The sequence below is a fragment of the Drosophila arizonae genome, chromosome X, assembly GCF_054131065.1.
Source record: "Drosophila arizonae isolate 15081-1271.41 chromosome X, UAZ_ARI_1.0, whole genome shotgun sequence".
Taxonomy (NCBI): Eukaryota; Metazoa; Arthropoda; class Insecta; order Diptera; family Drosophilidae; genus Drosophila; species Drosophila arizonae.
In genome coordinates, this window is record NC_142927.1 from 3,326,543 (window position 1) to 3,338,503 (window position 11,961).

Below are 11,961 nucleotides of genomic sequence, written 5' to 3' on the forward strand. Positions count from 1 at the left end.
ATGGACGCATGCTCTAGTCGCAGACGCGCGCGCGTCATGCGTGACCCAAATAGCCGCCATTGCTGCTTCACTTTACTTCGTCTACTTCTGCTTCTTCTTCTATTTGATGGTCACACAAATCAGTAAAACTGAACAAAAACAGACATAATATAATTTAATACACATAGTTCACACATATAAGTATCGGTGTATACGCTAAAATGTTAGAAAGTCTTTTGCGCAACAGTTAATAAATTTCTGTGACTGCGTCCGTGTCTGTCTGTCATTGTTTGTGTGTGTGTGTGTGAGTGAGAGAGTTCCCGTTTTTTCGCTTTTGGGTGCGCGCGGCACCAAAAATACTTTGTAGGCGTTTTTCGGTGCGCGTTGCTCTTGCTGATTAGCCACAAACATTTCTTTATTTTATATTTATTTTTTTGCACTTTTGAAAGCATTTTCTTAAATGGCCTGAAGAGCAGACGATTGAGCGAGACAGAGAACAGACAGCAAAATGCTTTCATTTCATTTCGTTTTTAATTTTCTTTCATTTCTTATTTATCTTCTTTTTTTTGTTAAGTGCGTAACGGAATGCCCGCTGGCATTCACACACACATATATGTACATATATAAATATATATACATACATATATGAACGGCAAAATTTACATTCTCGCTACGTTTATTATACATACGCTCTCTCGCCTTTTGTTTGGTTCAAAGTTCAATGACCGATTTCGCCGCGTCGAATTCAGCGGCGCAGTCGCTGTTGCCCTCAAAGTTGACGACGACAGCGTCGCTGCCAATGCCTCTGCTTGACAAACACACATACAGACAAGGTCAACGCAATAATCGAGTTGCCATTTTGTTGCTTAAAACGCAATAACACAAATAATAAGCATTAATTAAGCGACACACACACACACACACACACAGAGAAGACAAAAAGGTTCCAAAACCAGCAATGTCCTCTGTTTCACACACACACACAGATAAAACGAGATAGGGAATGCATTGCGAATATTAAAAAATAAAAGTGCATAATTATTCAAAAATATTTATCGATAATTTCCGATTATTAACAGCAACAGAGCACTCATTACTTGCATGCGTGTATGCGTGTGTGCACGAAAAAGCAAACAACAAACACTAACGGGGCGCGCTTGCGTGTGTGCGTGCGTGCATCAATGACGCCGTCGCGCAACTTTGACAGTGGCATTGAAATTGCCAACAGCAACAGCAGCAGCAGCAGCAACATGTCTGATCATGCAAGCGTCGCTGTTGCTGTCGCAATTGCGCGCTGCCTGCGCAACCAGAATAAATTCCAATTAGACAGTTTCCGACTCTTTGACTAGCTCTCTCATTCCCGTTCCCTCTATCTCACTCTCTCTCTCTCTCTCTCTCTCTCTCTCTTTCTTTCGGCCGTGTGCTACGAAATTGCGACTTTGCAAGAAAAATGTTTATGTTATTATTGCTGAACATTGTTGTTATTATTAAGGTTTATTACACACGCATTTGAAAGTGCACACACATAACGCAGTTAACAGTGCTCGTGCTCTCTCGCTCTCTGCGCCTGATTAGAATTAATAACACAACAAAAGAAATTACGTTTTTTTCAATTTGCGCTTCTGCGAATTACTTTCACCTCCTCCTCAATTACCTACGACAATGACGCGGCTATTTTTGCATGTCTATCTATGCATTTGTGCGAGTGTACATATGCGTGCCAGTGTGTTGGGGTTTTTTTTTTTTTTTTTTTTTTTTTTTTTTTTTTTTGAGGCGCAGTTTTTGCAGTCTGCGCCACCCACCGCCAATAACAGCAGCAGCGGCTGCACGTGGAAAACGGCGCCGCAGTTTTGACTGATTGAGCATTCAACTGTATAAAGCCTACTCCGCCCTCTTCCTCTCGCTCTCTCACTCTCTCTGTTTCTATCACTCACGTTTTAGCTGCTGCGCCGTTGTCTTCTTCGCATTCACAGTTATTTGACTTGGCACAGCAATTGCTGCGCAATAATAACAATAATAATAAATAGTATGACGAAGAAAATACCGACTAAATGCTGAAACACTACCCATCTCCTTCTCTCTCTCACTCTCTCTTACTCTGTTGCTTAGAGTTATAGACAGATAAATAAATGGCTGATAAATCCATTGAAAATGCGAATTCAGTTTATATTGGTTTTTTCCGCAGAAGGCGCGGTAGTTCCTATGAAGTATATAGAATCTTGTTCAGTAGGTCTATACGACTATATCTACAATCAATCAATTCCATAAATGAGCATTTCATACGTTCAGTGTTATTGTCCAATACATATGATCTATACACATTTGATATCAATGTCAATTGCCGGCACTAAACCAAAACAGTGTTAAAAGGCGTATAATAATCTATACGCATTTATATATCGATTTCTTCTAAAATGAATTTAATTTTCATTTGCCTTCTGCTCATCCCCTACTGCACCTGCAGCTGCAGCTGGAATCCTTCGCTAAGCTACAGTCGACTGAATGAATTGGATAACAAGGAACTGCTGCTGCTATTGCCAGGCGCACCAACATCATCATCATCATCATCATCATCTTCGTCTTCATCCTCATCATTATCATCATCTTCTTCGCCATCGTCATTAACATCATGTCGTACCAGTATCAATCGAAACTGCCCACAGGTAGCCGCCAATATAGCGGTAAAAGCCGCACAGGTAGCAACAGCTGCAAATGACGCCCAGTCAAATGCAGCCGAGTGCGCGGCCAAAGAAGTACGCATCCAATTGGCCGAGAAGGCGGTGCAGGCCTCCAAGGCCGTGCAGGCTGTGCTCGAGGGTAAGCGGGCGCTGCTGGAAAAAATCGAAAAGGAGCTGAACGCCGCCGATGATCTCCTGGGCAAGTTGAGAAGCTCGTTGTACAACAGCGAAAAGACCGCCGAGAAGACCGAGTGTGCTGCCAAAAAGGCCGAAGAGGATCTGGCTCGACTGAGCGAAATCGTTCAGCTTCTGGGCGGGAACGTGGCCGATGTGAATGCGCTCAACGAACAGGCCCAGAACGACTACAGCGACAAGCTTCAAATGCTAATGGCCGCCACGGACCGATCCAAGCGCATCCAGAAGGACATCATCTGCGCCCGCGACGAGTATCAGCAGGTGAAGGAGGCCGCCTACCAGGCGGCGTGTGCCGCAGTTCAGGCCAAGCAGAAGGCGGCCCGAACTGTCGCTTTCGATAGCGGCGCTATTCCGACTGCGCAGTTGCGACGACGTCGACGTCGACAGCAGCATCCGTTTTGGTCTGAAACCATATTCTTTTAGCTCTTATATATCTACATATATCTCTATGAACATATGTATATGTATATATCTATATTTTTTCCATTTATATCATCTTAGACTTGAAGATCTCGGTGCATTATTTGTTGATAGTTTGTTAAACAAATTTCATGTATACAAATGGCAATAAAAATGAGGCTTTTGCTCGCGATTCAGTTCAGACTGCTAATAAACAATGTGCTTAAAGCTCTTATAAACAGGTTTCATATTCAACTTATTCTTCAAATACATATATAATTGCATATGCCATAGGCCTAATGGAATTGTGTACAAAATAATACATGACATTTGAAAATCATTAAGGAAATATATTAGCACTATTATATTTAAACAGCTTTCAAGCACTTTTAAATAAGCTCTTGTCAGAACTAAAACAAAACATGATCCAATTGGGTTCACAATAAGCCTAATCAGACTATAGACCTCATCATAAAATATTTGTATGTGTGGGTTCACAATTCTATATTGAATTCTATATTTGATATAATTTTCTATCGAAGAAAGTCGCTTATAACCATGAAAAAACAATCGAAAAGAGTTTCCTCTTCTCTCTCTCTCTCGCTCATTCAAAGGAAATGCACCTGATTCCTGAATAAACAATAATTTTTTGCAATTGTGATTTGCGCTTTTGTTTATGTTTATAGCGTTTTCCCACGAAAGAAACAACAAAAGAAGTAGACGAGAAGCAGGAATAACAATGGAAATTCATAAATAAACAAATCTACAAGGGCAAGTAGAGTGTGTAGATGTAAAAGAACAATTAACGAGGAACGAAATGGAAATGACATATAATGGAACACAGATGCAATAGTAATTGCTGTCTGAATGTATCGTTCCAATTGGTCCAATTGGCAAACAGCTGCTGCTGGAACCTTTCACATGCGCTTCCGTCCAGCTGTTGTGCTGTCCGTCGCAGCCAGCAGGAAGAAGAAGAAGAAGAAGAAGAAGCAGCAGCAACAGCAGCACTGACCAGCCCTTACCCTTAAAAAGGATTGAGCGAGAGCGCAAGCTTCTACTTATTGCTTGTGCTGCTGCTGTTGTTGCCGGCAGCGTTGTTGAAAATTTCTGTTCAAATGAGCAGCAACAGTGCATGAGAATGAGAGCGAGAGAGTACGAGCAAATGCGCGCAAGTGAGCTAAGCGCAATGTGCGCTCATTCTCTCTCAATTGTTTTCTCGCTCCGAGTTTGTTGTTTGTTGGTGAATTTTTATTATTCTTATTATTTTTTTGCCAAATAACAAATTGTAATTAAAATGCAGCGAGAGCGAGGAGAGCGAGAGAGAGAGAGGGAAAGGGCGAGCGCGTGGCAAACATATTGCATATGTAAAATCAACAATTTAGTAAAATGTATTTTATCAACAGCAAAAAAAAAAAAATAATAATAAATAAAACAAATAACAGCGGGTGCTGCTCACCTTGCTCTGCAGTAGAAGCGTCGCAGTCACAGTCGCAAAAAGCATGAGAGCGCCGCGCTGTAGCTGTACATGATTGTCGACACATGCGTATGTGTGTGTAAGTGTGCTTGCTGTCATACAGCGCTGCCCGCAGCGCTGCTGCTGCGGCGGCGTCAATGGCTTTTTAAAATTCTTGTTTGCCTTTTGCCAGCATTTGTATGAGTGTGTGATGTTGCTACCTGACATAAACATACATTCACACACACACATGCACAGACACACCGCAAAAACCACATGCCTTCCCAATCAGAAACAGAGAGGTGTACAAGCAGAAAATGCCGGCAAATCCAATATGTTTGCGGCGGCGGTGGCGGCGGCGCTGCCACCATCTGCGCGCAAAATGTAACACGGTGGCAACGCCAGCAGCGACGTTGACGCCAGCAGCAGCGGGTAACGCGTTCAACATAACCAAACAAATTTGATGCTGTTGACTGCCTGCGACTCACGCTCAGACACACACATACTCATGCATATGTGCATATCAATAAATACATGCATAAATAAAAGGCAACACTTACATGTTGACTGTTACTGCTTGCTGCTGCTGTTATTGTTGCTGTCGTTGTAGTAGTTGACGTTGTTGTTGTTACAAATTGTTGTCAATTTTGTTTGAGTTGTTGCTGCTGTCTCTGTCGGCAGCGCCACAGAAAAAAACATGTTTCACTTGAAGCTAAAGACAACGGCGATGCTGCTTCTGTCTCTGGTGCTTACAAACAGAGAGATACACGCACACACACAATATATATGTACATACTCATGTATGTATACAAATTTGCTTTTGCTTGTTTTTTTTTTCTTTCTTTTCTTTTATACGTTTGTTGTTGCTTGCAGCTGAAAACGTTTAATGAAGAACAAAAAGGAACATGTACACACACACACATGGGGGAGAGAGAGAATGAGAAGGAGAGATATTAAAACATATATTCAACAATAACTTTAGCACACTGTAAAAAAAAACAGTTGGAAAAAGCGCTGTCGCACGCATACAGAGGTAGCGAAATTCGACGCTGCGGCTAACAAAAGAGCGCGTCGCAACAGCAGAGATGGACTAAAAAAAAAAAAGAAAAAAAAAGTCCGCACAGAAATGAGCATAAAAACAGACATAAAACGCAATGTGAGACAGCAAATATTTTCCGATAACTTTTTCTTCGTCTATAATACTGCACTTTATAACTTCAGTTGGCTTAACAAAAAATTATATTAAAAACAAAAAAATAAACGCAGCACAATAACAAAAAATAAATGCACACACATACACCAATGCACGCACGCACAGTTCGTATAACGGTGGAACGGCGCAGCGACGACGGCAGCCGATAACGAGTACGAGCCGACGACGACGGTTTTTTCACCAACCTTTCTTACTGCTGCTGCTGCCACTGCTGCAGCGCTTAAAACATGCGCAAGCGACGAAAAAAAATATATAAAAAAAATAAAGAAATATAGCTGAAGCTAATGTAAAGCTAGAAGCTTATTAGTAATGTAATTTGCTTGATTTGATTTATAAATGTAACTGAATATTTTGTTTGTTGCCACACGCGAAAAGACGAAATCACGACAACAGCGACGACGACGGAAAAACGCGCGCTTACACGTCTGTACGTACCAAAGAGCAAAACGAAAATGAAGAGCAATGGAAAATACAAAAATACCAGCGCCAGTGAAAATACAAAAAAATACTCTGCGAAGCAGTGCTATTAAATGACACAAGGAGAACAGCGACAGTGTTGGTCAGTGTGCGCTTACATTTCTGTTTTTCAGAACGTTTATTTGCATGCTTCGCTTTGAAGCTCGATTCCAAGCGTTTACACGCACACACTCGCACGTAGACTCACACACACTTATACACACTGCTTGTATACTTGTTTTGATTTTATTATTTGGTTTTGGTTGGCAACCGGGCTCTGGCTACACCAGTGTTGTTAACTGGACGCCGCACACATGTCCCCTTTTAACTACATTTGCTTAGCGGCTAAAAGCCGATGGTTAATGAGCCGCTTTTATTGTATGCTCATTTCTTTTCTCTCCTTTTTAAATCATAAGCTGTCAACACTGCGCCCAAAAAAAAAAAAATAATAATAAAATAACACACCCGACGCTTGAGAACTCACTTTAAATGATGAATTTCTGCTTCCACTTATTTATAAGAAATGCACATGTCTTTCACTGTGTATAAGTTAATGCATTACTTTCCAATACTTTGTTTTAGGAATTTTCGTTCATTTCGAACAGTTTTTGTATTATTTTTATAACTCCACAAGAACAGGGCTGGCAGTTGCCAATAACTGTGCTTGCCAGGACTGCAACGCGTCCTATCGATATGCCGCACATTTCGATATACACATATTTGTTTATGTATGTGACGGCGCGCAATGTAAATTGTAAAATGTTGAATTAAATAAATTCATTAAAAGTAAACCGTAATTGAGAAGAAGTTTGTGAAAAAAATTATTTCAAAGGAAAAAGTTAAGTTAATTATTGTTAATTATTGCTTGAGTTAAATTATGAATTATACATGACCAAACATAAAAGACAAATAGTATTTATATATGTATATATATATATACAACAAATTATTTTCTAAGGTATCAACCAAATTACATATATTACATCCACATAAATGCATTTTCAAAATGAGTTTATTTACTATTTAACTTGTTAGATAGCTTTGTGTTTTAATGTTTAACATTTAAAGTCTTAACCGCTTGGCGCGCCGCCAACCACCAGCTGTCGTCTATCGATAACGATACGATACAGTTCGCTGCAATGTTGTAAAACGAGTTTCAATTCAAATAAATAAAAAGTCGCGATCGCATTTAATTGCACTTGTAAACATATCGTATATATGTATGTATATATTTAGATGTGTGTGTGTGTCTTCTCGAGATAATTAAGCTCAGTTGAGGAGCCGCTGCTATAAAAGCCCCATTAACTCCACTCGAACAGCGCAGTGCAGGCAAAGAGAAAGTGCAAAGATGGCAACGCAACAGCAACATTTCGATTATATGGAAAAATATCTGGTTTATGATATTTTTAAATATTTTGGCAACGATGCAACGCTTATAGATCACAATATAAAGTGTTCCAGTGGCCTCGATGGCTTCATGTCGGCGGTCTATACGGTGCAGCTGACCATGGAGATTGCCGGAAAGTGGGTACAATCGAATCTTATGCTTTGCCCATACGATTATTAACTGCCATCGTCCTCTCCTGCAGCGAGCGCCAGGAGCTGGTGCTGGTGAAGTTCATGAAGGGCAGCCCGGAGTTTCGCGAGTCCGGCAAATGCTACACACAGTTCGCCAATGAGGTCTTTGTTTATGCCGAACTGCTGCCGGCCTATGAGAATTTGTTGCGTGACAGCAAATTAAATACGGAATTGGTTGAGCAATTTGTGCCGCGTGTTTATTGCGCGAAATTTGGTCTGATTAAGGGTACAAAGTTTATTTATTTGTTTGTTTGTTTTGTCAATTTTGCCATTTGCAATTAACACAAATATTTCACAACTTTCAGATCTGGGCGAGGCACGTGAGTCGGTGTTGGCTTTGCAGCATCTGCAGCCGAAAGGCTTCAAGCTGGGTCCTCGACTCACTCTGCGCCTGGATCAGCTGGAGGCCATGTGCTCGGTTCTGGGTCCATATCACGCCATGGGCTACGCGCTGCGCATCCTGCAGCCGCAGGTCGAGCAGCGCCTGCGCCAGCAAGTTGTGCCGCTTCCCTTCGTCTTCGAGGCGAACGTGCCGAATATCTATGCGGTGCTCTATCGCATCGCCTTCGATCGCTTCTACGAGTTTTACGATCGCTGCCGCGATCAACTGCTTCAGCCGCAGGAGCAACGCTTTGCCGAAGCCATCGAGCGGCTGCGTGCCAAGTACTTCGAGCAGCCGGTGGAGCTGCTCGAGCGCATTCGCACAGCTGCGTGCGATGAGACGCAGCCGGAATCGCATTTTAGCACCTTCCTGCACGGCGACTTCAATCGCAACAATGTGCTGTTCCACGAGAACGAAGAGGGGCGTGTGGATGGCATACGCATGATTGATTTCCAGGAGCTGCGCTACAGCACCACGGCCATTGATATCAGCTTCTTCCTGTACATGAATACGCCGGCCGAGAATCGAGCTGAGATTTTTGCCAAACTCTTGCGTTCGTATCATCAGCGGATGCATCAGACCTTGGAGCTGCTCTTGCAGCGTAATCATGAAACGCTCTCGGAGGAGCAGATCAACAAGCTGCTCAGCGATTACAGGTAGGGCGCATTGTTAGCTAACTATAGAATGGCATCGGCTCACAGCCAATCCCGTGTGAAAATCCCATTCCAGCTTCGCACGCTTCGAGCAACATTTCTCACGCTACGCGTTCTATGGCGTCATGATCTGCATGCACTTCATGCCCTGGCTGCTGGGCAGTGAGGCTGACTGCGCCCAGCTCTCCAAACTGTTCGAAACCGACATGCATGGCCCGGCCTTCTACAAGCTGTCGATGGACATAGCCGGAGATGAGGCGAACCGCCAGATTTTCGGCATAGTGCGTCACGCCTTCGAGCAGGGCTACATGGATCACATATGAGCTGCAATCAGTATAATATATGTATGTACATATGTACATATATACCCTATTCACATATTCCACTTGCTATCAGCATTTCAGTCTCGTTTCACATTGTTCCGCACGCTATCTAAAGCATTCTTATCGCATTCTATATTATATGCTCTATGTTCTTGTTCCGCCTGTTCCGAACTGCAGTTAACAATCATGTGGAAACGAATGGAATTGGTACACTAGCTTATTGTTTTGTATATTAACGGTTGATATGTCTCCCAACGTGTCGCAAGTGAAATTGCAGCGAAGTAGTTTTAAATTCAGTATTTTATAGAAACAATTGGAATCAAAACAATAGCTTTATTATGCATTTATAACTACAAACAATTTGAAATGAAACATTAAGTGCCTCCAGTCGCCTTGCCAGCTCGATTGAAACATATGAACATGGAACACTCGTATTACCATGCCAGCAACAATTGGAAACGAAACGCAATTGTGATAAGATGCCCCACAACTTAAAGGAAATATGCAAATTTCGAAAATAATTTAGATATAGGCATTGATCTTTATCAGGCCAGAATGAGAATTCAGAACAGCATTATTATTATAATTATTATTTTTTTTTGTCAATTTTGTTCACCTGTTAATGCCAAGTCTTTCAAGAGGCAAAAGCCTAGTCTTATAAAATTTACAAATATTTACACAAATGTTTTTCTATTTACGAACAAATGAAACAAATTTATGAATCAATTTTGAAAAATATCAACAATATCGTTGTTTATCTTTAATTCTAAAGTTATTTATCTGCAATCATAATCCATTTGCATATATGTACATATGTATGATCTATGGATAACACTAGGCTCTTTCGCTCAATGCAGTCCGCATAGCAAACCTAGCTCAATTGTAAGTCCAGTTCCGTTAGGTAAATTTCAATTTGGGCTGCCTTCAAAGTTTGATTAACTTAATGGAATGACTGGAATAACTGGAATGACGCAAGCAGCAGCAGCAGCACCAGCAGTAGCTATCAGTCAGGCGGCAACGACCTTGATTCACATTTGAATATTTATCTAACAATGACAGCCAAAAAGAATTCTTGGCTTGTGCTCCAAACTTTTCTTTCTTTTTGTATGCCCATTGAAAGCTCGACAAATGGGGTATATTGTTCAAGTGCTCAGCTGGTATTTCGCATACAATCATTGACTGACATTCTACTATCATAGCTAAAACAGATTTTCAATATCGATAAATATCGATCAACTTTCTTTTTTTATCATTTACAAATTGGGTGTCATTCTATATAGCGAAAAGCTCAACTTTACTGATAGGGTATCTATGGGTCGATCACTTTTGACTGCCCTACTCTAGCATGTATATTGTGTAAATGTTATACTGCTAATTTTAGTGAAATATCGGGCAAAATGTAAAGTCCTGACTGCAACAGGGTATCTGGTAGTCGTGCACATATCTACCTGCTAATATGTAGGACTTCTTTGAGCCGGCCTCTGTATGTATAGCGAGACCTTTATTCACCTAAGCCATATAGAGCAGTTACTCCAGCCGCAGCGGGATATCTGCTAGTCAGGCATACCCCAGAGCCATGTATTTGGAGCTCTTTGTTTGCACAACTGTAGGCCAGCAAGCGGTGTCTATAAAACGCCACCCACCCGCAGATTGGTGGCACAGTTCAACTGGATTACGGTGCACTCCATGATGCTACCAACGACAGCCTGGCTATTGATGGCACTGCTGGCGCTGCGGGCGGGCCTGGTGCTGGCTGACGAGCAGCTGGAGCTGGCGGATTATGCAACAGCTGGCAGCGAGGACATCTATTTGCAGCCCAACAGCGGACAGTGGGAGGAGTACAAGGAATATCCCGACGATGAGGAGGACGAGCAGGCGGAGGAGGACTCCGTGGAGGAGCAGCCACAGGGCGACAACATCGAGGCCGTCGGCCTGGATGAGAGCAACTGCGAGTATAGCTGTCCGCGCTACTACCGCCCCGTCTGCGCCAGACGCAACGATCACCAGCTGATCACCTATGCCACGCCCTGCGAGTACTTCAATCAGCTGCGCTGCGCCAGCGTCGCCCGCAGCCAGGGCAAGGAGGCGCCCACCTATGAGCTGTTGTATCAGCATGCCTGCAAAGAGAATAGACGCTGACAGAGAACTATGAAAGAGAATTGTTTTTTTTTTACATATATACATACATACATACATACATACATACATACATATATGATGATTGATTGTGTGCGTGACTGAGAGGAAGCAAGTCTGGAAAGATGTAGTTTTAAGTAAAGCATGTTTTTTTTCTTATAAAATATTAGATTATTAATTGATTGATTGATTGATTGACTCATTGACAAGCGGCGCACAGCTAGTAAAAAAGATTTGTATTTATTTGTCATATACTACCATATGATTGATTCAGCAAGTATAGAACTTTGACTGAATGATTGACTGACTGACCAATTGCTTGCATGATAATTTCATATTCAAGTCATAGCTTCAATCATTGGTATACGACTCTGAATCGTTTATATTGTACAACAAATTGGTTCACTGACTGATTGATTGGCTAATCAAGTGATCGTTAGAGAATGGAGCATATTTGTTGATCCACTAACCCACTGATGGATGTCAGTCAATCTAACTGATTGATTGATGACCAGA

At 41.9% G+C, this 11,961-nt stretch overlaps 4 protein-coding genes across 9 annotated transcripts in view; 3 read left to right on the top strand and 1 right to left on the bottom strand.

Annotated features, from left to right (window-relative positions):
• mnb (minibrain) overlaps nucleotides 1-7,045 on the bottom strand; it is a 27,518-nt gene extending 20,473 nt beyond the window's left edge. For 2 of the 6 annotated variants that reach the window (XM_018015130.2, XM_089474510.1), the window contains exon 1: nucleotides 6,103-6,388. The gene's annotated coding sequence lies outside the window, so the exon portion shown is untranslated. Of the gene's footprint in view, nucleotides 1-5,264; nucleotides 5,578-6,002; nucleotides 6,389-6,857 lie in introns of those variants that run through there. The other 4 variants (XM_089474506.1, XM_089474507.1, XM_089474508.1 and 1 more) reach the window with 4 other exon arrangements.
• LOC108618009 (uncharacterized) lies at nucleotides 1,785-3,508 on the top strand. Its single transcript, XM_089474518.1, has one exon. The coding sequence runs from the start codon at nucleotides 2,394-2,396 to the stop codon at nucleotides 3,273-3,275; it is 882 nt and encodes a 293-aa protein (XP_089330644.1). The 5' UTR covers nucleotides 1,785-2,393; the 3' UTR covers nucleotides 3,276-3,508.
• Nucleotides 7,046-7,521: 476 nt separating the features above from the next.
• On the top strand, nucleotides 7,522-10,054 carry LOC108618922 (uncharacterized). The gene is made up of 4 exons (XM_018015146.2): nucleotides 7,522-7,897; nucleotides 7,963-8,177; nucleotides 8,257-8,989; nucleotides 9,063-10,054. Exons 1-4 carry the CDS (start codon nucleotides 7,722-7,724, stop codon nucleotides 9,307-9,309), a joined length of 1,371 nt encoding a protein of 456 aa, XP_017870635.1. The 5' UTR covers nucleotides 7,522-7,721; the 3' UTR covers nucleotides 9,310-10,054.
• Nucleotides 10,055-10,198: 144 nt separating this feature from the next.
• LOC108618931 (uncharacterized) lies at nucleotides 10,199-11,631 on the top strand. Its single transcript, XM_018015159.2, has one exon. It carries the CDS (start codon nucleotides 10,996-10,998, stop codon nucleotides 11,446-11,448), a length of 453 nt encoding a protein of 150 aa, XP_017870648.1. The 5' UTR covers nucleotides 10,199-10,995; the 3' UTR covers nucleotides 11,449-11,631.
• Nucleotides 11,632-11,961: the final 330 nt, after the last annotated feature.

Bases quoted from the DNA above. Each gene is read 5' to 3' on its own strand.
- LOC108618009 (XM_089474518.1), top strand. From the start codon at position 2,394: ATGAATTTAATTTTCATTTGCCTTCTGCTCATCCCCTACTGCACCTGC.
- LOC108618922 (XM_018015146.2), top strand. From the start codon at position 7,722: ATGGCAACGCAACAGCAACATTTCGATTATATGGAAAAATATCTGGTT. The intron at 7,898-7,962 runs GTGGGTACAATC...CCTCTCCTGCAG, and splicing joins ACCATGGAGATTGCCGGAAA to CGAGCGCCAGGAGCTGGTGC. The intron at 8,178-8,256 runs GTACAAAGTTTA...CACAACTTTCAG, and splicing joins GAAATTTGGTCTGATTAAGG to ATCTGGGCGAGGCACGTGAG.
- LOC108618931 (XM_018015159.2), top strand. From the start codon at position 10,996: ATGATGCTACCAACGACAGCCTGGCTATTGATGGCACTGCTGGCGCTG.